This window comes from Pygocentrus nattereri, chromosome 7, assembly GCF_015220715.1.
Source record: "Pygocentrus nattereri isolate fPygNat1 chromosome 7, fPygNat1.pri, whole genome shotgun sequence".
Taxonomy (NCBI): Eukaryota; Metazoa; Chordata; class Actinopteri; order Characiformes; family Serrasalmidae; genus Pygocentrus; species Pygocentrus nattereri.
In genome coordinates, this window is record NC_051217.1 from 20,724,603 (window position 1) to 20,747,767 (window position 23,165).

Genomic DNA, 23,165 nt, shown 5'->3' on the forward strand with positions numbered 1-23,165 from the left:
ATCAGGGTCGTAACGGTCAAGGGTCATTGAGCCAATGCGGAGAGACTGAGGTTCAGACATGACAAATAACAGACTCAAAGCAACACAGAGCTTCAAACGGTACAAACACGATGAGCAACGACGACCAGCGAAAACAAAGGGCAAACACAGAGCTTAAATGAGCCTACTGATGCTGAAATAAAGAAGCCTTTTCCCTCTTTCCACAAACTCAGCGTCTGAAGACTCTTTCCTTTTTGACGTCTTTTGAGAACTTAGACTTAGAACAATTATTAGTAAAAGTGTTTAACTGGTATTAAAAGATTTCTTTATTCGTAATATTATGTTGGAGGCCTGGGATTGAAGGAGATAGCCCTTGAAAATGTTGTCACAGTAAAATTCCAGTATGGTTAAAATGGAACAAACTTTTTAAAACTAGTTTTAGCTAAATTGTGCTTTCTGGGCTGATATAACACAAGGCTGGTTCCCTAACCTCCAGCTCCACGACTGCCCCAAAGCAAGTTAGTGGGTCAAACCCGTGATGTTGGAGTCACCCATTCAACACGATAAGCCTCACTGCTCACTGCCCCCTAGTGTGTGTTTACTAGTGTGTATGTGGTGTTTCTCTGTACTGATGGGTTAAATGTGGAGGTGAAATTTCCCCGTTGTGGGACTAATAAGGGTCTCTTAATCTTAAAGGCTGCCTCCTCAGATTAGCTCATGCTAACACTAGAGCTAACCAATACAGCGACATAGGCTAATAAGGAATTTTAATCTTTTCTACTTAGTAGGAGAAAGTCTCGACATGTTGGTTTGTCAGAGAAATATATTTTCATTGGAACTAGCTGACATCAGCTAGAGTAGATAATGTAGCTTAATTAGCGAAAAGCTGCATCAGAGGTAAATAATCATACCTTACAGTCCTGTTAAAACATAAATGGTGTTGAACTGTTAACCTGTATATATCACTGTTGTCGGAAGAAAACCTTGTATCTCCAAAATGGTAACTTTACAGGAGAAGGAAAAACCTACTCTACTTTAAATGTAAGTCAATGGAACCAGAACTTTTCCCAAGTAATTCTGGGTCATTACTTTTGGTCCATTCATGATGAAATTTACAGACAATGTAAAGGGTAACACATATTTTCAAATTATGTTAAAAAACGAAAAACGACAAAAATGGAGATGTGAGGTTTTCATCCGACAGCGGCGAAATTTTCCCTGCCATTCTGTGATGAAACAAATTAAATATCAGAATATTGATATCAGTCTTCAGGTACTGGAGCCTCGAGTATTTGTGCACGTCTGTTTCCCTGGATTAGCTGAGCTGCACGTTGGCTGTAGTAAAATGTGGAATTTGGGGAGAAGTGTTCCCAAAAGCGGTTATAAATGAAATAAATCAATATGAACTACCTTGTTAATGTAATAAATCAATTTGAACGACACGTCCCGAATTCACCCTGGCCTGTTAGCGAATCCACAACTGCTACATTATACACAAATGTGCCGCAAGTGAATTTCTCTCAGTCCAAGTAATTGATTAAGCATCATTATTTATGAATGAGTCATTCAGCCCTGCATGCATCCCTCCACTATATGTGTATAAAATATACACTTTGGGCCAAAAAACATCTCAAAACCTTCTTGTAAAACAGTGTCTCATGTTAAAGACAGCTTTCTTTACAATGGTGGTGATAGGAACCAGGGGTCACCATGACTACAATACACATATAGACAGAAATGTTGATAATTGTAAAATCAATGAAAATCTGAGAAAAAGTTTTCTTTGGGGAATATTTACCTCACAACACCCTACATGTATCCCTCCACTATGAATGGATCAAAATGAATGGATTAAGCCAAAACTTTATCACAGAACTAAAACAGCGCTACCTGGGGTTAATGGGTCATTCAGGGCTTCCGCATCACTTCCGCTTTAAAAGAGCTGCAATGGCTGACTTCACATCATTTAGGATAGTTTAAAGTTCTACTACTAGTTTTTAAAGCTCTAAATTACCTTAAAGCACCATTTACATCACAGAGTGTCCGTCTGTTTGTGATCTCAGATCTCCAGATACTGACGTACAAACCACCTTCAGTAAAACACAGAACCATGGAGAGGCTTTTTCAGTTATTCTGCTTCTGAACTGTGGAGCTCAGTTCAGCTTTTATTAGACAGTTGAGCTCAGAGCTCGCTTTTAATAAACATCTGAAAACGTTTCTCTTTAACTCAGCATTTAATTTAAACTGCACATCTCGTGGTGTTTATCTTTTAATCTGATCTATGTTGTTTTCTTTCATGATTCTAAATTAATACTTAGAATTTCTTGTATTGTATTTGTATTAAGCTTTATCTCCTGTCTGTACTATAAAGTGCACTATAAAGCTGCCATCGGCATGAAAAGTACTATATATAGTACTATATACTATAGATGAAAATTATTATTATTTTTTATTATCATCATCATCATTGTTAGTCCAGATAGGGTTGCGGTAGCAGTTGATAGAGCAGAGAATCCCAGGTGGCCCTGTTCTCCTCAACATCCTCCAGCTCACTCCTGGGCATCCCAAGCCTCTCCCATGCCAACTTGGAGATATAATCCCTCCAGCAGGTCCTAGGACGACCCTGGGGTCTTTTCCTGGTAGGCCGGGCCTGGTACACCCCCACTGGGAGGAGTCCAGGGAGCATCTGTATCAGAAGCCCGAACTACCTCAACTGGCTCCTCTTGATGTGGAGGAGTAGCGGCTCTACTCTGAGCTCCTCCCGGATGACTGAGCCTCACCCTATCAAATAGAGTGTAGCCATCACCCTGCGTGGAGGCTTATTTTGGCTGCTTATATTCGCGATCTCATTCTTTTGGTCATTACCCACAGCTCATGACCACAGGTGAGGGTCGGGATGTAGGCTGACTGGTAACAGAGAGCTTCGCCTTATGGCTCAGCTCCGGTACAGTGACCACATTACTGCTGCCGCCTTTCTCAGCCTGCGGCCGATCTCACAATCCCTTTTGCCATCACTCGTGAACAAGACCTTAGAGTAAGCCCTTACCTGTGGGCATGTCATCCTTTTCCGGGCTAAGACCATGGACTCAGACTTGGAGGTGCTCATGCGCATACCAAAAACTTCACACTCAGCTGCAAACCACTCCACTGAGTGCTGGAGGCATCTGTGTGATTCAGCCAAAAGAACAACATCGTCTGCAAACAGCAGAGACGCCACCCTCCGGCCTCCACGCATAATGCCCTCCTGACCCCGGCTACGCCTTGACACTCTGTCCATGAATATTACAAACAGGAGTGGAGACGGGGCACTACCCTGGTGGAGTCCAACACTAACAGTGAAGGGGTCTGACTTAATGCCGAGTATACAAACACAGCTCTCACTCCGGGAGTACAGAGATTGAATGGCCCGCATACTCACGGAGGACCTCCCAGAAGATATCTCGGGGACCACGGTCATAAGCCTTCTCCAAATCCAAAAAACACATGTAAACTGGGTTGGCAAACTCCCATGCTCCCTCAACAATCCATGAGAGGGTGAAAAGCTGGTGATTTATTATTATTATTATTGCTATTAATTCTATATTTGTTTTCCAGTAATATAGTAAGGATACTGAATCTGTCAAATTTTCCAATTTGTGTACAAAATGCCCCCAAATTCCAGTCAGTGGGAATCAAAAATGCATTTCATAGTTCTATTGAATCTCCCTTCGAAATGAAATGTGGGCTGTAAAAATATTAGTGCAGTTTGGAGACCCATCAGCAAAGCTGACTCATTGCATGTGAGCTGTGTGAGCCACCCTCCTTCTCTTCTAATGGGTTTCAGGCACAAAGTTTCTCGAGGAAGAGGGTGGAGGGATGACTTCAGGACAGGGCTGTAGTGTTTTCCTGCTCAAAACACACGCACTTTACCTCACCAGCCAATTACCAAACCCTTCCGCAGCTGAACTGGCGTTCTTATATCAGTGTGGACACCATGGCTACACAATACATAGTTTGTTAATCGTTATTGTGATATTGATGCTGATGATGCATCAGTGCTGGGCAAACCTCACCCGCATGCCAGTGACACTCCTGTCAATGCTGCTGCTGCACAGACTCAAATGTGGTCAAATGTGGAGTTAAAAACTCCAGTAGCACTGCTCTTTGTGATCCACTCAGACCAGCACAACACACACTAATACACCACCACCCCGTCAGTGTCACTGCAGTGCTGAGAATGACCCGCCACCTGCTCTATGAGGGTCCATGGGGGTCCTGACCACTGAAGAACAGGGCAAAAGGGGGCTAACAAAGTATCAGAGAAACAGATGGATTACAGTCTGTAACTGTAGAACTACAAAGTGCATCTATACAGTAAGTGGAGCTGATAAAATGGACAATGAGCGTAGAAACATTGGTGTACATTGCAAACAGTGTACAGTGTTTTTTACATTGCTCTGGCACGTCAGTGCACAACAATATATCCCATTAGTTTTCAATAGGAAGCTTTTATGCAAAAGAATCCAACCAACAGAGTGACTGTGTTGGAAATAGCCTGCTACATTCTACTTGTGTACTGATTCTGAAGCTGACATTGTTGAAGTTTATTTGTGGCTTTGGAGATGAGTAGATAACAAAATTCATACAAACATGATCTGCATGGAAAAGTCATCTGTCAGAAACATTACCTGTGACCTCACCACACAAGTCAACATGTGTGAAGTGTGCAAAACAACATCTAGAAAAACCAGAAGCATTTGGGAAACAAGTCCTGTGCACTGATGAAGTGAATATGGCCACAATCACCAAAAGCATGGAACACCTGTTAAGCCTTGAGGTGGATCTCTTATGCTTTGGGGTTGTGTGGCAGCCATTTGCACAGATAGGGTGGAATAATGGATTCCAGATAATAGCAAAATCAGGAAGCAAATATGACACATTCAGTCAAGAAGCTGAAGCTGAAAAGATGCTGGCTGCTGCCTCAAGACAATGACCCAAAACACAACTTAAAATCCACCATGAATTGCTTAAGGAAATGCACACTGATGCTTTTGAGGTGGCCCTCGCAGTTCTCTGACATGAACATCAGTGAAAATCTGTGGGTAGATCCTAAAAATGCTGTGCATGTGAAAAGTGTAAGTTAAGTGATACTTATTAGTCCCACAATGGGGAAATTTTACCTCTGTATTTAACCCATTTGTGAAGTGAAACACCACATACACACTAGTGAGCACACACACACTAAGGGGCAGTGAGCACACTTGCCCAGAGTGGTGGGCAGCCCTATCCACATCGCCCGGGGAGCAGCAGGGGGTTAGGTGTCTTGCTCAAGGACATCTCAGTCATGTACTGTCAGTGCTGGGGATCGAACCAGCAACCTTCCAGTCACAGGGCCAGCTCCCTAACCTCCAGCCCATGACTACCCCAGAAGAAATAGAGAGCTTTCTTAAAGAAAAGAGTAAAACGAAGAAGAAAAGAATAAAACGAGTCCTAACTGGCTACAAAAAGGGTTTTCAAGCTGTGATATCTGCCTCTGCACATGTCACAGTTACTGTTTTATTTTTAAGCTTATCAAATATAAAGCACCCATGCATTTAACATCCAGAGTTGTTGTGTTTACCTCTTTTGACTTAAAAATCAACAAAGTAGGGACTTTGGCCAGGGGTGCACAAACTTTGGCATTCTAGTGTAACATAGTGCTCATGCAGCCTGTTCTTTTAGGACAGGCTGTGACAGTAATCTGAGGAATTTACAGTGCATTTTTATTGTAGCGTTGACATTTTATTGGCTTGAAGTTGTGATTAAAAGGATGTGATGGGAATCTTACAGTTCAGAAGTGAGCTGAGAGATTAACACATGCAGAAATACACAGGAGATGGACACGGTGGGCTTACAGTGCTGTGTGAAAGATGTAAACACCCAGGTAAACCAGCCAAATCTCTCAGAGATACTTCACTGTTACTCTTTACCTGCTGTGAGTGCTGGTCAGTTCATTTACAGCTCAGGTTACTCAGGAAAAGTCAGTGCACATTTGGGCCATGCAGTTAGACTCTTATTTAAGAGCTTCTCAATGGGTCAGTAGTTCATGCAGCAGAGCTCACTTTACCTTCAAGCGGTAGTGCTGGTTATATAGCACTGTCCAACAGTCAGAACCCCTCTTTATTCATTTAATTTCCAGACAAATGGCCATTAAATACATTATTGTTTTTTTTCAGAAGATAGAGGAGATAAGATATAAGATAATCCACTTCCGTAAGAAAGGAGAAAGACAGAGTGAAAATTGATTAAATGTGGCTCCTAACAACCACCTGGAAGACCTGGTAGACCCCAAAACTGCCCCCATCAGATAAACAGCACTTAGAGCTTTCATCTCTGAGAGAGAGGAGAAAATAAAACCAAGCTGCTTCAGGTCTGAAAACATCCACAGTTGTTTCTGTCCATCCTTCCACTGTGAGAAGACGACTCAGCGCTGTGGGTCTGAAAGGATGTGTAGCTGATCAAGAAGAACCTCACTGAGAAAAGGAGACAGACACATCAAACAAAGAAGCTGAGCAATGGACTGACCACCCCAGAGTCCAGACCTCAACATCACTGAATGGGTTTACTTCAGAAAATCATCAACCAGCTTCTAAGCCTGAGCTTTGGAGGTGTGTCTGCAGATTCTTTGAGGAACTGAAAGTGAGTCTCCTGAAAAGAATGGAAGCTGGAATAGAGATGAAGTGACTCACTGACACTCACACAGCAGAGAGTAGATGTAGTTGTTTAGTTGAGTATATTTTTGTTGTTAATTTTAGCTTTTTTCCTGAATTTTGACTGGAAATTAAATAAATGCATGTTGACTTTTTTCCACAATACTTATGTAACACACACTCTCAGAAATAAAGGTAGTAAAGCACCACTGGGTCAGGGCCCCTCTTGTGACTGAGGTGGGACCCTCAAAGGTCCATCTCAGTACCTTCAGTCAGGGAACATAACTGAACCATAATCCACTGAAATGATCTGTTCTAAGCTGTACTGACTCCACACCCCGCCTCGCCTCCAGGCTTTTATTCTACTGTTCTGTTTTAAAACATTCGGTTATGAAAAGGTACAAATACAAACTTTTCACCTGGAAAAACTGATTTAAGGTTCACAATCAGACCTTAAAACCACTGTAGAACCTTTGAAGGAACATTTACATTGTCTGTACCTTGATGAAGGAAAATTGTTCCTGCACAGAACCTTCATTTCCAACAGTGCATGTGGGTTTTATTTTTATATACAGGTCCATAGATACAGATGTGTGACCCCACATTTTGACATTGTATAAAAGCAAACATGTGTGTGTGAGTGTATTGAGTTAGGAGGGTTGAACGAGTGTGTGTGAGGGAGTGAGCGGGATGGTGCGTTGAACGTGTGTGTGGGGGAGTGTGTTGGGTCTGGAGGGTGGAACGTGTGTGTGTGGGAGTGAGGGGGATGGTGCGTTGACTGAATTGTGTTTACATTCTGAGTCATGAAGTGTTTGTTTAGCCGTGTGTGTTCTTGTTTGCAGTATTTAAGCTTTTCCCTTTTTTAACCCTTAAATGTGAGTTAATCAAACGCAGTAATTAACTGCAAACGTGCACAATGAATTGTGTTTACAGTTGATTTATGTTTTGTTCGACAGATTCTGCCTTTTTTTCTCATTTGGTGTTAAAAACAATGAATAGATCATTTGCAATTAGACTCTTATGATTTATTTATTTATTTTTGGCCCGCCAAACCCCGCACCCCCCCTTTGGAGGACGACTTTATTCTTTATTTTTATTACACAGGTAGATTTAAAAAGAAAGAAAAGGATAAAAAAGGGAAAAAAGGATAACATTTAACTTCCACAACTTGTGGCGTTTTTAAGAAGTATAACCAAGATAATAATCAAAAAATAATAACCAACAGAGGAGTTGGGTAAGGTGGTCAGTGCAAGTGTGTGTGTGTGTGTGTGCATGTGTTAGTCAGTGTGACTAAGATGAAAGAGTAGACAGACAGACCGACCAACAAACATACATATGTATATTGAATATTTTCAATGTAATCATGTAAGAAAAGGTTCATATTCATGTCCTATTTGTGCATTTGTACACGTGTGTGTGTGTATATAAGTTGGTGTTTGTTGATATGTGTACTTGATGTATATGTAAACTAACTCCTGCATGTATTTAAGTGTTGACTGAATTGAGGGGATTGATTTACAGGCTTGGACAGTGGTGGGTGGATTACAGTGCTAATGGGTCGATATTTTTAGTTCCCATGAGGTGTTGAATATGCCCATTTGATTCATTTCTATAGCATTTAATCTCTCCAATGGTATATGCATTAAAAGTAGCTTTCCCCATTGTGTAATGTTTATGGACTTCCTGGCCTTCCTGTGTTTAAGGACAACTTTTTTGGCTGTAAGGAGAGCAGTGAGTTTGGAGGAGGTGCAATTAAAAAGCGTCTATTGCCCAGAATTGTCCTGTTCTTCTTTTATTTCTCATTTGGTGTTGAAAACGATGAATAGATCATTTTTAAACCGCTGTAAAACGTCTCCTCTTTTTCTTACAAACACAAATGTGGTGTGGATTTAAGTTTAAAATCGGCTCTTTCCACAGTTTCTCCACTTGTTTCAGTGAAAAATACGAGTCAGAAGTAATTCATGCATGTCTTTCTCTCCTAGTTGTGTACGAGCATCGGTCCAGACTGGAGAAGTCTTTACAGAAAGAACGCCTGGAGCACAAAAAAGCCAAAGAAGGTAAGGTCTGCATTCTTAAAGCCTGTGTCAGTAGTGCTGTGATTCACTGCTGTTCACTGATTTTACTGCTTAGACTTTACTGATGACAGCAGAGCTGCACACTAAGGTAGTATTTCCTGTTTTAGTTGTGTAATATTTAACTTTTATTTAGCCTTCAGAAGCTGTTTTCAGTAAACCTGTTTTTCTGCTGATTCTAAGAAGAGCAGCTGGAAAGAAATATCAGACGTTTCAGAATCAGAATTGTTCTTTATTGGCCAAGTGAGATGACAATAAATCTTGGAAATAGCTCTTATTGTGACAAATATAGTAATGTGTGAATAAATAGAAAGTAGGAGGAGTTAAAAGCATAAAGTCATAAAGTTTTACAGGTTTTTTGTTGTTTTCTGCTGTCAGTACAAAGAAGCACAGTACTGACTGTGTGAAATGTGATTTTATCCTTTTAGTGTACTTACTGTATGAATATCTAAAGATGTAGCAGAGGCATCGATCAGCCATAACATTATGACTACTAATTATGATTTCTACGCTCATTGTCCATTTTATCAGCTCCACTTACTATATAGGTGCATTTTGTAGTTCTACAGTTACAGACTGTAGTCCATCTGTTTCTCTGATACTTTGTTAGCCCCTTTTACCCTGTTCTTCAGTGGTCCGGACCCCCATGGACCCTCACAGAGCAGGTGCTATTTGAGTGGTGGATCATTCTCAGCACTGCAGTAACACTGACGTGGTGGTGGTGTGTTAGTGTGTATTGCGCTGGTCTGAGTGGATCAGACACAGCAGTGCTGCTGGAGTTTAACACCTCAGTGTCACTGCTGGACTGAGAATAGTTCCACCAACCAAAAATATCCAGCCAACAGGATCGTGCCTTGTGTAACTTCTTTAATCCAGGACATGTTCTGTTTGTGTTTAAGGCTGTTCTTATTTTTTGCAGATTACCTGGTGTATAAACTCGAGGCCCAGCAGTCATTAAATAAAGAGAAGGTGAGGCAGGATGTAATGAAGTGTTATGTCCATTTTTGTGACGGGGGACAAAAGAGATTCAGCTGGAATATCCTTGTTTCTGAATGCAAAGGCTTCATAATTATGACTCGGAAAATGGTAAACAGAAAAGCATGTGATGAACAGTAAAGAGCTTAATGTGCTTTTGGCTTTATAGATGGCTGACAATGAAGTCAGAGTCAGACTTTTTATAGCAGAGCGTTTAAATGTGATGCTGTGCCCATTGTCCACCAATAAGAAGTGGCACAGCTGAAAATCCACCAATAATAGAACAGCACGGCTAAACATCCGCCCATAGAAGAATGGCACAGTTGGCCATAGAAGAATGGCACAAATCTACCAATAGGAGAAAAGCACAACTGAAAAAACAACAAATGGGAGAACAGCACAGCCCAAACTCCACCAACAGGAGAAAAGCACAGCCAGAAATGCACCAATAAAAAAATGCACAGCTAAAAATGCACCAAGAGAAAAACAGCAGGGGTAAAAATTCACCAATAATAGAGCAGCACAGCTAAAAATTCACCAACAGGACAACAGCATAGCAAAAATTCACCAATAGGAGAGCAGCACAGCTAAAAATCCACAAAAAGGAGAACAGCACAGCTAAAAATCCACCAATAAAATATTTATATATATATATATGTAGTGAGGAACATACAGGCAGATGGCTGTGGTGTCTCTGAACTGTGCATACATTCATACATGCATACATTCCCTGCAGGTGTGGACTTGCCTGTGAGTTCAGCTTTATGATGCTGAATGCCTGGGGCTCATGGCTATGATTGGCTCTCTGTTTAAAAGCACAGCAGTGTTTATTTCCTGCTTTTCATGGCAGTGTTTATGTTGTGCTTTTAATGTTTATGTTTTTTTGTTGTCGTTCCTCTACAGCAAGATGCCAGCAGCAGGTTTAACTCTCTGCACACGCAGCACCAGATGCTGAAGGTCAGTATGGCTTGGGTGGAAAGCCAGTGTTTCTGGTTTCTTTACTTCCCATTGTGTTAAATGATGACCATGAGCCATTCTCTTGGTAAACCAGTCTTTTAATAGAACGTCATTAATTAGTGACGTTGACGTCTATTAAAATGATCATAAGCACAAAACACTGAAGGTAAACAGTTTCCATCAGTGGCTCTGAAAAAGTGGAGTGAAAGTAAAAAGTCACCCAAAATGAAAAAACTTCAGTACAGATACACGAAAAACGACTTAAGTACAGAAGCCAATTACATTTACTTAGTTAATGTCCACCGCTGCTTCTTTAGTAATGGGAATAGCTTCAATAAGGATCCATTTCATGCTTAAATCGCTGAAATAATTCTTCAGATTGATGGAGGACATGTTGTATACGGTTCTATATAGCACCATAAAAGGGTTCTGCTCTTTTTAAAAGCTTGACAACATTTCCATCAACCTGAAGAACCATTTCACCATGCAAAGAGCCATTTAAGCATGCAATAGTTCTCTATAGAACTCTAAATAGAACTATTCCCTATACTAAAGAACCCTTAAAGAACCATCTTTTTTAAGAGTGTATGCAAAAAAACAGGCCTGGAATTCAGTTTATGGAAAATAATATCTCAAATAAAGATTTCAGTCAGTCACAATGTTTATCAGATAAATTACGGGTTGGACGCTTCATGCAGTTCATGTATTTCATCAGTTAAAACTCATTAGGTTTAGTGCTTTTCCTTGTTGTCTGTCTGTCTGTCTCACTGTCTGTCTGTCTGTATGTCTTTGTCCTCAGACGCAGCACGAGGAGCTGAAGAAGCAGTACTACGAGCTGCAGGAGCAGCACCAGGCTCAGGGTGATGACCACAGCAAGATACTCAACGATCACCGGCAGAGATACGACCAGCTGCAGCACACCAAAGAGCTGGAGATCTCCAAACTGAAAGGTAACACGTTCTTTCAGTCCCTTTTACCTCACGCTCACCTACACGTATTTGCTTTTTACTTTTTTGTGATCAAGAATTTTTATTTCACAAAACAACAAGCAACAAGGGAATGGGGAGCAACAGACAGCCAAAACAAAAGGAGACATAAGAGATGTGGACAGCAAGAATGATCAACATCACAATATTAAATAAGGGAGGACGTGTTCAATGCTCACCTTGCAGGAAAACACAAAGGTTTGCCTTGTTTGAACAGTCATGGTGTCAGCATGGTTAAGTCACGCAGCAGTGGTCAGTTCATCCAGGTTTTGCTATGCTAAGGAAATTAACAGCCCAGAATGATTCCAGTAAAGTCCAGGTGTGATCCAGTTTTTTAGGGTTGTCCTTTTAGCAGCAGTAAATCCAGAAAACAGCAGTTTACTCTGTATAACGTTTAACCCTATATTGGAGTTGTCATTCAGGAGACACAAACATGGGTCATAATTATATTCAATATCCAGTAAATCAGACAACTCTGAATTTACATATTTCCAGAATTTTTCAACCAAAGGACATTCGCAGAACATCGCTGTAGTCGGAACAAAACCTCATATCTCCAAAATAGTAACTTTACAGGAGGAGGAAAAAACCTACTTTACTTTTAATGGAAGTCAGTGGAACCAGACATTTTTCCAAGTCATTTTGGGCCATTTCTTTTGGTTCATTCATTGTGAAATTTACACACAATGTAAAAAACAACAGGCATTTTCAGACTGTATCAAAAACTGAAAAACAGCAAAAACGGAGATACGAGGTTTTGTTTCGACAGCAGCTATATGTAAAAATGTTCCAGGAGCAGTGTTAGAACATATATGACAATAATGGCCAGCTTGGAGCTTCATTTTAAATCTTCTATACGGTGTGTTATGCTCTATGAATAACCTTGGAATGAATAACTTGATGTGCTAGATTTTTGGATGTTCTGCTAAGTTTAGACCAAATAGTTCCCCATTCCGGAGTCTAATTTAAGGCAGCAAGTTCTCTCTGTTCCATAATGCAGTAATAGAAAAGGTTTCATAGTAGCTTCAGTCAACTTACGATAGATCCTGACTACACATCCTGTATATGGTTGGATCCAATCCACCATAGGATGAGCAGCTATAGTAAAGCCCCATATAACCCCATAGGCTTTAAGCGCTGATCTTAAATGCGCTTGTACAAGACGGCCTGCTGGCACAAACAAATGCCTACACTTTTAACATCGCACTCAAGTACTGTACCATATTTTTACCTTATTTTAGTGATTAAAGTCAACCTGAAATCATAATGGAACATCTGTGCCTTGTTAGTTTGTGTCACAGTTCAAATTAAGCATGATTCATCATATTATACCAGTAAAGGTGAGATGCTGCTGGTGAACAGGGTTATGTTTCTAAGATTTTTTTGTGTTGGAAGTTTGTCAAAAATGATATTTAGTACAGATGAAACTTTTTCTACTGAATTATGCATTAATTTGCATATTGAAAAACCCACTGTATTATCTTAAGTTTAAAGACACACAGCAGAGAAAAGGGTTTTACAGCACACTTTGAAATGTTAAAAAATCATGTATAATAATTATATTCATTGTTATTGACAGTATTTTTTTTAAAACATGCTACTGCAGGGCTTTTTTTGTCTGTTCCATTTAATTGAACATATCTGTTCTACTTTTTAAAGACCTAATGCTGTGATATGTATCGTGTATTGTAAAAATATTGTCAAGTAACATGGTATAGCATTTTTGACATACCTCAGAATTGCATTAGCCAGTGAGACCTCAGAAAACAGACACCATTTGTCTTTAGTTAGTACAAATTATAAATGGATATTCTATTCTTCTAGTTAAGTTATTCTAGTTAACAGATGCTTTAATAACATGACTTGGCTGTGGCTGTGCTGAAGTTGATCCATTGAAGTTAGCTCACTTTAGGAAAATGAGTGGACACAAATTGTCCCAATACGCTGACATAAATGTAATTCTGTTGAATTTATGATTACAGTTTTAGTTCAGAGGAGTTATAAATTAATTTCATGTGTGCTGTGTGTAGAAAAGCATTTATTTTCCTCATTTGCTCTTTACTGCTTCAGTTAACAACTGTGCTGCCATCTAGTGGGTTAAAATGTATCTGCAGCCGCTCACTGGCCACTTTATTAGAATCACCCACCTTGTACTTCCACTCACTGGCCACTTTATTAGAATCACCCACTTTGTACTTCCAGTCACTGGCCACTTTATTAGAATCACCCACCTTGTACTGCCAGTCACTGGCCACTTTATTAGAATCACCCACTTTGTACTTCCACTCACTGGCCACTTTATTAGAATCACCCACCTTGTACTTCCACTCACTGGCCACTTTATTAGAATCACCCACCTTGTACTGCCAGTCACTGGCCACTTTATTAGAATCACCCACCTTGTACTTCCACTCACTGGCCACTTTATTAGAATCACCCACTTTGTACTTCCACTCACTGGCCACTTTAATAGAAACACCTCCCTTGCGCTTCCATTAGCTGGCCGTTTTATTACAAACACTTATCTTGCGCTTCCACTAATTGGCTGATTAATGAACTCCTTACACGTCCACTGTAAAGGTGCATAATTATATATCCAGCAGAGAGAGACTCTGTGGTCAGAGACTGACCATTGATGATGGGAACTGTAACTGTTCACTGGCACGGTGGAGTTACGGGAGAGGGTTTCTGATAACGTGGTTGGTGAGTTTATGCAGTACTGAAATATGTCTCTCTCTCTCTCTCTCTCTCTCCCTCTCTGTCCTTTTCCTATAGAAAATGTTTATAATCTGCGGGAGGAGAATAAGCAGTTGAGGAAAGCTCATCAGGAAATCCATGTGCAGCTTCAAGATACGAGGGTAAGGCCCACAGGAACTATGGGTAATGAAGTTCATCTGTGACGTGAGCAGATATAAATGGGTCATTCTACAGAAAGGTCCACTTTTCTGTTTCTCCATAGGAGTCACCGGTGTTACTGATCGTCTTTGGTGTTACACATAATAAAAGTAACACCGGAGACCTGCATTTTAAAAAAAACCTGCATTTTACAAAACAACTGCTACAGAGCATCAAACCACAAGGTGTCAGTCATAGAAAATCCACTAAAATATGGAATTTAATCCATTAATTTTTTCACAATTAACTCATATGAAATTATGAGCTAAATGAGAAAATGTCTGTTAACTGAAAGACGCAGTGAACTCACCATGAGCTTTTCTTCATAGATCCTCAGAAAACGTAAGAGGAAGTCAAGTGAGGTCATCAGTGTGACTTTTATTTCAAAATAAGAGTTTTTTCTGTTATGCAGTAACACCACTGACATGACTCCTGGGGACCACAACTTTCACTATATATATTATAATATTTATTTGCCATTTGTTAATATTTGTTGCCATTTAATTCATATATTTCATAGTCACATGTAGATTATTACAGTTACAATTGCAGAAAAATGTGTTTTTTTCTTCAAAATATATCCACACCCTATACACATGACTGTGGGGACAAGCTATTCTGTGGTGCCTGGAGTTCTAGATAATTGATTAAAAACTAATATCACTAAATTGAGGCTCAAGAAGGTGTAATTGTTACAATAACTTATTGTTTTTTTTTCATTATATTATAACCCTAACATGTTTTTTAAGAGAAATATATCTGTAAATGGTAGGGAAACAAAAATGGACGTTTCTGTAGAATGACCCAAATATATATACGTATGCTGTATACTAATTAACTAAGCTACATACAGTACAGTGAAAATGTTTTAGTCACATGGGAAAATTAAAAAGATGTTTATCTGGGAAGTAAGTGTTTATTTGTTGTTAAGTGTTTTATATTATAATTAAATTATAATAACATACAAATAAGATAAATACTAGAAGTAATGATATTCTCTATGAGGAAGTCGTAGTATTAGCTGTAGGTATCCTCATGTATCTGGTTTAGTTAGTATTGTCATTTAGAAACTCTTCTATCTTTGATCAAAGATAGAATAATTACTCATGGTTTATTAGATGTAGTGAAATTATTAAATAAAAACAATTAAAAGCGTTAAAAGTAATTGCATTAATAATTAGTATGGTTTTATACTACAGAAACAGGTTATCATGTTTTCCTGTTGTGTACTACGTGTAGATTTAAATGTTCCATTCACTGTCCTGAGTTGTGGATGTGTTTGTGTGTTGGCTCGTTGTGCTAACCGCACTTGAACTGAAGTGGTTTTGTGAAAAACAGCTGCTTAATTTTGAGCTTTGCCTGTGATGACCCCCTCAGCAACAGCACAAGGATTTAAAAGCAGCCCATGATCAGCTTGTGTTGACGCTGGAGGACCACAAGAGTGCGCTAGCGGCGGCCCAGGTCAGGGCGTGTGTGTGTGGTTGAGGCGTGTGTGTGCATGCTGCTGTGTTCTAATGCTGAGCTCTGAGCTGGGACAATCTGTGGGTCGCGCTGCTCTTCGTTCCTTTATTCACAGAAGCATGCTTCAGTTCCTGCTAATGAAACAACCTGGAGCTTTAAAACTCTTTTAAACTCTCTCTTTCTCTCTCTCTCTCTCTCTCTCTCTCTCTCTCTCTCTCTCTTTCTGTTAACATTTCAGAGATATATGTTTGGTTCTGATAGTAATGGTCTATATCAGCTTGTTCCTCGGAGTCCCTGGGCTGAATCATGTTGTTTTCTTTGTCACTTTGAAGTTCCTTTACAGCTGAGAGAAGACCAGCCTTCTATAGAACATCTAGAACTTCCACTGAAGCTTTTGACTTCATCAGTCTGATCTTGATATGAAAGAAAGACTTTGAGCACTGCTCTTTCCACTTAACCAAAACTGTAAAATATAATGGAGCAGTAAAAATGAAGGTGGAAGTTTTCTATAGACACTTACTGTAGGCATTAGGTTTATCATAGACACTTACTATATGTAAGTTTATAATAGGTTTACTATAGACACCTACTATTGGCATTATGTTTACTGTAGACACTTACTGTAGGCAATAGGTTTACTGTAGACACTATAGGCATTAGGTTTACTATAGACACTTACTGTTGCCGTTAATATATATATATATATATATAGGATAAGCATTTTAATGATAGGCTGATTTAGACAAGGTGGAATTCAGTCAAGTGGAAATTCTTTAGAATCCAGCTCAGTCTTTTCTTTTGGAATGAATGAGGCACATAATGATTTTTAATGGGTCATAGTTTTCTTTGTATACAGGATTCCTGTATGTTAGGTCCACAAATATTCTTTGTTTTTGCATCAGTTGCCTTTGACTGACTCTCTTACCCACCTGTCTGGTGTGGATGCTGATTGGCTTTGTTTTCACTATCTTGACTGCTTGCTTCTAATGGCTTTTCAGTTCTACAACCCCATTTCCAAAAAAGTCCAAGAGACACTGTGCAGAATGTAAATTAAATCAGAATGTAATGATGTGCAAATTATTTAAATCCTATATTTCATTGATAATCGTATAAAGACAACATATCAACACTTTCAAAACTACAGCAGGGTCTCCTCAGTTCCCAAACGCTTAGAGTGTTGTTAAAAGAAGAGGTGATGAAACACAGTGGTAAACAGGCCCCTGTCCCAACTTTTTTGGAACGTGTTGTTGGCATCAAATTCAAAATTGGCATATATTTTTCAAAAAACAATATAAGTTTCAACATTTGATATGTTGTCTTTGAACTATTTTCAATTGAATGTGGGGTTTAAATGATTTACATATCACCGCATTCTGTTTTCAGGTACATTTCACACAACGTCCTGACTTATTTGGAAACAGGGTTGTACTAACTCTCAAAAAACCTTTCACCACAAATATCATTTGTCTGTCATTTGTGTGTCTTATGTATTCACTGTCTAGTCTCATGTCAGTCATCACCACCAAACCCATCCCTCCCACCCCAGAACATCATGAAGAATAATTGCTACCGTTATGATTTATTGTTGAGAAGTTTGTAAGTTTAAACTCAACAGAGATGGGATGCTTATCATACAGCTAAATTTGCTGATACATTTTAGATAAATATTGTATGTTGCACCACTGATGCAGGGAAAGTGTCATAGCTTAAGTGATTCTTGTAAGTTGAGTCATTTGCTGTATTACACCATCCTCAGATTCACACACTTGCACTGTCGGAGGGTGAAAGTGTCAGAGTGTAATGTTTCTATTTTTGGGTTGCAGGTCCAAGTGGATGAATTCAAGCAGCTGAAAGAGACTCTGAATAGGATGCCCAGTCTGAGGCAGCCAGAGGAGCACCAGCCCCCTGCAGGAGGCTTGCAAGCCCAACCCCCCCACGTAGGACAACCTGATGAGCACAGGGACACAGAGTCTCAGGTACCACAGCCACAAAGCTCAGGCACCTTTTTATGTCCCAACATTCTCCAATAAACACCAACATTCTCCAGTAAACACCAATAAAGCCCAACATTCTATAGTAAACACCAACATTCTACAGTAAACACCAACAAAGCCCAAGATTATCCAGTAAACACCAACAAAGCCCAACATTCTCCAGTAAACACCAACAAAGCCCAACATTCTCCAGTAAACACCAACAAAGCCCAACATTCTCCAGTAAACACCAGCAAAACCCAGCATTCTCCAGCAAACACCAACAAAGCGCAACATTCTCCAGTAAACACCAACAAAGCCCAACATTCTCCAGTAAACACCAACAAAGCCCAACATTTTCTAGTAGACGCCAGCAAAACCCAGCATTCTCCAGCAAACACCAACAAAGCCCAGTATGCTCTAGTAAACACCAACAAAGCCCGCATTCTCCAGTAATCGCCAACAAAGCCCAACATTCTCCAGTAAACACCAACAAAGCCCAGCATTCTCCAGTAAACACCAACAAAGCCCAACATTCTCCACTAAACACCAACAAAGCCCAACATTCTCCAGTAAACATCAGGAAAACCCAGCATTCTCCAGCAAACACCAACAAAGCCCAACATTATCTAGTAAACACCAACAAAACCCAACATTCTCCAGTAAACACCAGCAAAACCCAGTATTCTCCAGTAAACACAAAGCCTAACATTCTCCAGTAAACACCAACAAAGCCCAACATTCTCGAGTAAACACAAAGCCTAACATTTTCCAGTAAACACCAACAAAGCCCAACATTCTCCAGTAAACACCAACAAAGCGCAACATTCTCCAGTAAACACCAACAAAGCCCAACATTCTCCAGTAAACACCAACAAAGCCCAACATTTTCCAGTAGACGCCAGCAAAACCCAGCATTCTCCAGCAAACACCAACAAAGCCCAACATTCTCCAGTAAACACCAACAAAGCCCAACATTCTCCAGTAAATACCAGCAAAACCCAGCATTCTCCTGCAAACACCAACAAAGCCCAACATTCTCCAGTAAACACCAACAAAACCCAACATTCTCCAGTAAACACCAGCAAAACCCAGTATTCTCCAGTAAACACAAAGCCTAACATTCTCCAGTAAACACCAACAAAGCCCAACATTCTCCAGTAAACACCAGCAAAACCCAGCATTCTCCTGCAAACACCAACAAAGCCCAACGTTGTCCAGTAAACACCAACAAAGCCCAACATTCTCCAGTAAACACCAACAAAACCCAACATTCTCCAGCAAACACCAACAAAGCCCAACATTCTCCAGTAAACACCAACAAAGCCCAACATTCTCCAGTAAACACAAAGCCTAACATTCTCCAGTAAACACCAACAAAGCCCAACATTCTACAGTAAACACAACGCCTAACATTCTCCAGTAAACACCAACAAAGCCTAACATTCTCCAGTAAACACCAACAAAAGCCAACATTCTCCAGTAAACACCAACAAAGCCCAGGATTCTCTAGTAAATACTAACAAAGCCCAACGTTGTCCAGTAAACACCAACAAAGCCCAACATTCTCCAGTAAACACTAACAAAACCCAACAAAAACCCTCATTATACACAACAAACACAAACAAAACACAGCAACTCTGACCAAAACCCAACCAGCAAACATTAACAAAACCCAACTCTCTCCAACAAATTCAATATTATTCAGTGTGAAAACACAGAATGCCTTATCAAACTCCAACAATACCAGTGTTCTCCAGCCAACGTCACCAAAACCTGACATACTCACTCACATTTCTTTCCCTCAGCTGCAGCACCATGAGGACAAACCAGCAGAGCGAGAAGCTGCAGGAGCACAGGTGGAGGAGGAGAAGCGAGATCGGGGGAATGAAGATGTGGAGCAGCATCAGAATCCAGAGGAACCTGAACACGAGGATCGAGAGAGGGATATAGAACAAAACCAGCCGGATGAGAACGCAGTAGAGCGGGAGCAGCACGCCACCCATCTGGTTAGAACACTGAGCCAGTCATCTTCTGCGTCTGACTATTAGAAGCTGCAGTTATCATCTGTGGTAACAACAGCATGCAGTCTTTCTGACTCATAACTCACTAAAGAAGTGGAGAAATGGTGGAGAAAACACTAATTATTTCAATCCATATCATGTTTGTGCTTTTATGTAAAAGAAGAGGTTTTAATTTGATGTTTGACTTTAAAACAACAAATGTTGGAAGTGCAGACTCAAATTAGTTGACACAGAATGTTAAATTAATAACTACTTATGAGATTAAAGCCTAAAACTATTTAGCTGTTTAGTATTTAATATTATTTATTATGTTACATAATATTCTGTAGAGTAGCATTGCACCCACAGCCTCATCAGTTCAACAGAATCCACAATTTTGCATCGTTTTTGTGTGTTAATACAGTACCCAGCATGCATTGGACGGCAGGGAGAGAGCCACAAGTGTGGAAGGGCCGGAGCTCGGGACTCACTCTTTGCTGGCACTGTCGTCGTCCTCCTCCTACGCTGTCACTCCTGTGACTCGCGTCCGTCAGGAAAGCTCAGGCTTTGTGCTCCGCCCCCTCCACACTCGTGGCTCTCTCCCTGCCATCCTCGCCAAGGTTCGTTGCCTTCCCCCGAAGCCCATGCCTCAAAATGACCGACAAAACAAGCTATCACTAGCTAATGGAACTGTTTTAATTTATGGTAATGTTTGTTTTTACTGTATACAATGTCCTTTCTGCACACAAGACTCACATTACATGCTTAACTGAGGTTTTATGGGGGACCTTTCTGTGCTTTTTGTTCATTGGACAGTGAGGAAAAGCTCACCAGCGCCCCCTACTTTGATGATGAAATACTAGTTACACATTTTTTCTTAAAACATTTTTTGGCTTAAAACTTTTGCCTAATCAGTCAGAATGGCGTTGAGGATAAATAAACATATCGTTCACTTTCATAAATGATATTTTTGTTGATCAGAGTGGCTGATGTGGCCATTTATCCATCTGGAAAAAGGAATGTCTATATAACTTTCTTGCTGCATGTTTACAACACTGTATGTTTGAAAGGCCAGCGCATTCGATCTGTAGTGATGCAGCGCTCACTCCACGCAGAGGTAGCATGTGTGAATCAGGCCTAAGGGTTATTGTTTGGATTTTCAACAAAGCTGCTTTTACTATGATGGCATTATTTAGAAAATTTGTCCTGCAGTTTCAGTAGCCTGCTGTCTTTCTGTCTGTCTGTCTGTCTGTCTGCAGGTCGGCCCGACCCAGGCAGCACACGTAAAGTCTGCACTGGAGCAGCAGCAGGAGCAGAAGCGTTTGGCTGAGCAGCTGGCGGAGCGACGGAGGCAGCTCCAGCTTAGACAAGAGGAGCTCCAGAGACAACAGCTTCAGCAGCAGAGAGAGAGAGAGGAGAGAGTGAGGCTGGAGAAGGAGAGAGAGGAACAGCAGCACAGAGAGGCTGATCTCAGAGAACAGCAGCTCCGAGAGGAACAGCTCAGGTTCAGCGCAAGCACACACTCTCACGCTAATGACTGTTTCAATACTCGATTAACAGGTCAACTATGGAGAGTTTAACTACCTGGACTTCCACTCAGTACAGAAGCCATATACCGCCCCCTACACTTCCTGTAGTGTATTACAGTCTGTCAGAGTGACTGTGTGGATCATATGAACATTAAGGAGACTAATAACAACAAAAACACGTTATCCTGCGCATTGATCTCAGTTGAGATGCAGTTTTGACAGAAAACACGCAAGTAATCCTGGAGTAATTATAACAAAACTATCACAAAATAATGACTCGGGTGTCCAGCATCACTTTAAAAAGCATTCTGTGAAATAACTTAATGGGTTGTAGTTTTTAGAGCCATTAAAAGCATCGGACGTCTGGTTCCTAGTACTTTAATGGTGAATAATTTTTTTTCTAAAAAGGTGCATTTGACACTGAAAATGATTTTGTTTACATATAAACCATTGAATGATTATGGAATTTTGCAAAATTAGTGGAGTTCTCCTTTAACCAGTTCTTTTAATAACTTACTATTTGAAGTCACAGTAAGCTGCTGTATCTGGATTGTTAATTAACATCATTATCGTTTATTGCTCATTTCAGGAAAAAGGCACATTATGAACACCTAGATGCTGGTGAGGGTGAGGAAGATGCTCGGGTTGATCTGCAAGATGGTGAGAAGTTTGCATAAGCTCTGCTTTGGCAACTGTACACTGAGAATATAAAATATTAGTAATGCCTGTACTGTCATTGAAACAGAGCAATTAGAATAATCTGCACTCTGGCTAATTTTGATTTTCAAGTAACAGTAAGAGTTCATAAACAGATACACTATATTTGCAAAACTATTCGGTTGTCTGCCCTCACATGCATATGAATTTGAGTGACATCCCATTCTTAATCCATAGGGTTTAATATGATGTCGGCCCACCCTTTGCAGATATAACAGCTTCAACTCTTCTGGTAAGAGTGTGTTTATGGGAATTTGTGAGGTCAGACACTGACGTTGGATGAGAAGGCCTGGCTCGCAGTCTCCGCTCTAATTCATCTCAAAGGCTCCCTCGGGTTGAGGTCAAGACTCTGTGCAGGCCAGTCAAATTGTTCCACACCAAACTCGCTCATCCATGTCTTTATGGACTTGCTTTGTGTGCTGGTGTGTAGTCATGTTGGAACAGGAAGGGAAACTGTTCCCACAAAGTTAGGAGCATGAAATTGTCCAAAATCTCTTGGTGCTGAAGCATTAAGAGTTCCTTTCACTGGAACTAAGGGGCCAAGCCCAACTCCTGAAACACAACCCCACACCATAATCCCCCCTCTACCAAACTTTACACTCGGCACAATGGAATCAGACAGTACCGTTCTCCTGGCAATGGGCAAACCCAGACTCATCCATCGGGTTGCCAGACGGAGAAGCGTGATTGGTCACTCCAGAGAACACATCTCCACTGCTCCAGAGTCCAGTGGCAGCACTTTACACCACTGCATTCAATGCTTTGCATTGCGCTTGGTGATGTAAGGCTTGGATGCAGCTGCTCAGCCATGGAAACCCATTCCATGAAGCTCTCTACGCTGTTCTTGAACTGATCTGAAGGCCACATGAAGTTTGGAAATCTGTAGTGATAGACTCTACAGACCTCCGCACACTATGCACCTCAGCATCCGCTGATGTCATTTTATGTGG

The 23,165-nt window shown here is 40.5% G+C and overlaps 1 protein-coding gene across 3 annotated transcripts in view; it reads left to right on the plus strand.

The window, feature by feature from the left end:
• The window catches only part of golim4a (golgi integral membrane protein 4a), a 44,160-nt gene that overhangs the window by 10,926 nt on the left and 10,069 nt on the right, over positions 1-23,165 (plus strand). For 2 of the 3 annotated variants that reach the window (XM_037539788.1, XM_037539789.1), the window contains exons 2-11: positions 8,630-8,704; positions 9,639-9,688; positions 10,598-10,651; positions 11,451-11,601; positions 14,413-14,495; positions 15,910-15,993; positions 17,817-17,969; positions 19,775-19,975; positions 21,229-21,473; positions 22,088-22,158. In XM_037539788.1, coding sequence (XP_037395685.1) covers positions 8,630-8,704; positions 9,639-9,688; positions 10,598-10,651; positions 11,451-11,601; positions 14,413-14,495; positions 15,910-15,993; positions 17,817-17,969; positions 19,775-19,975; positions 21,229-21,473; positions 22,088-22,158 — 1,167 coding nt within the window. The remainder of the gene's footprint in view (positions 1-8,629; positions 8,705-9,638; positions 9,689-10,597; positions 10,652-11,450; positions 11,602-14,412; positions 14,496-15,909; positions 15,994-17,816; positions 17,970-19,774; positions 19,976-21,228; positions 21,474-22,087; positions 22,159-23,165) is intronic. The other variant, XM_037539790.1, reaches the window with a different exon arrangement.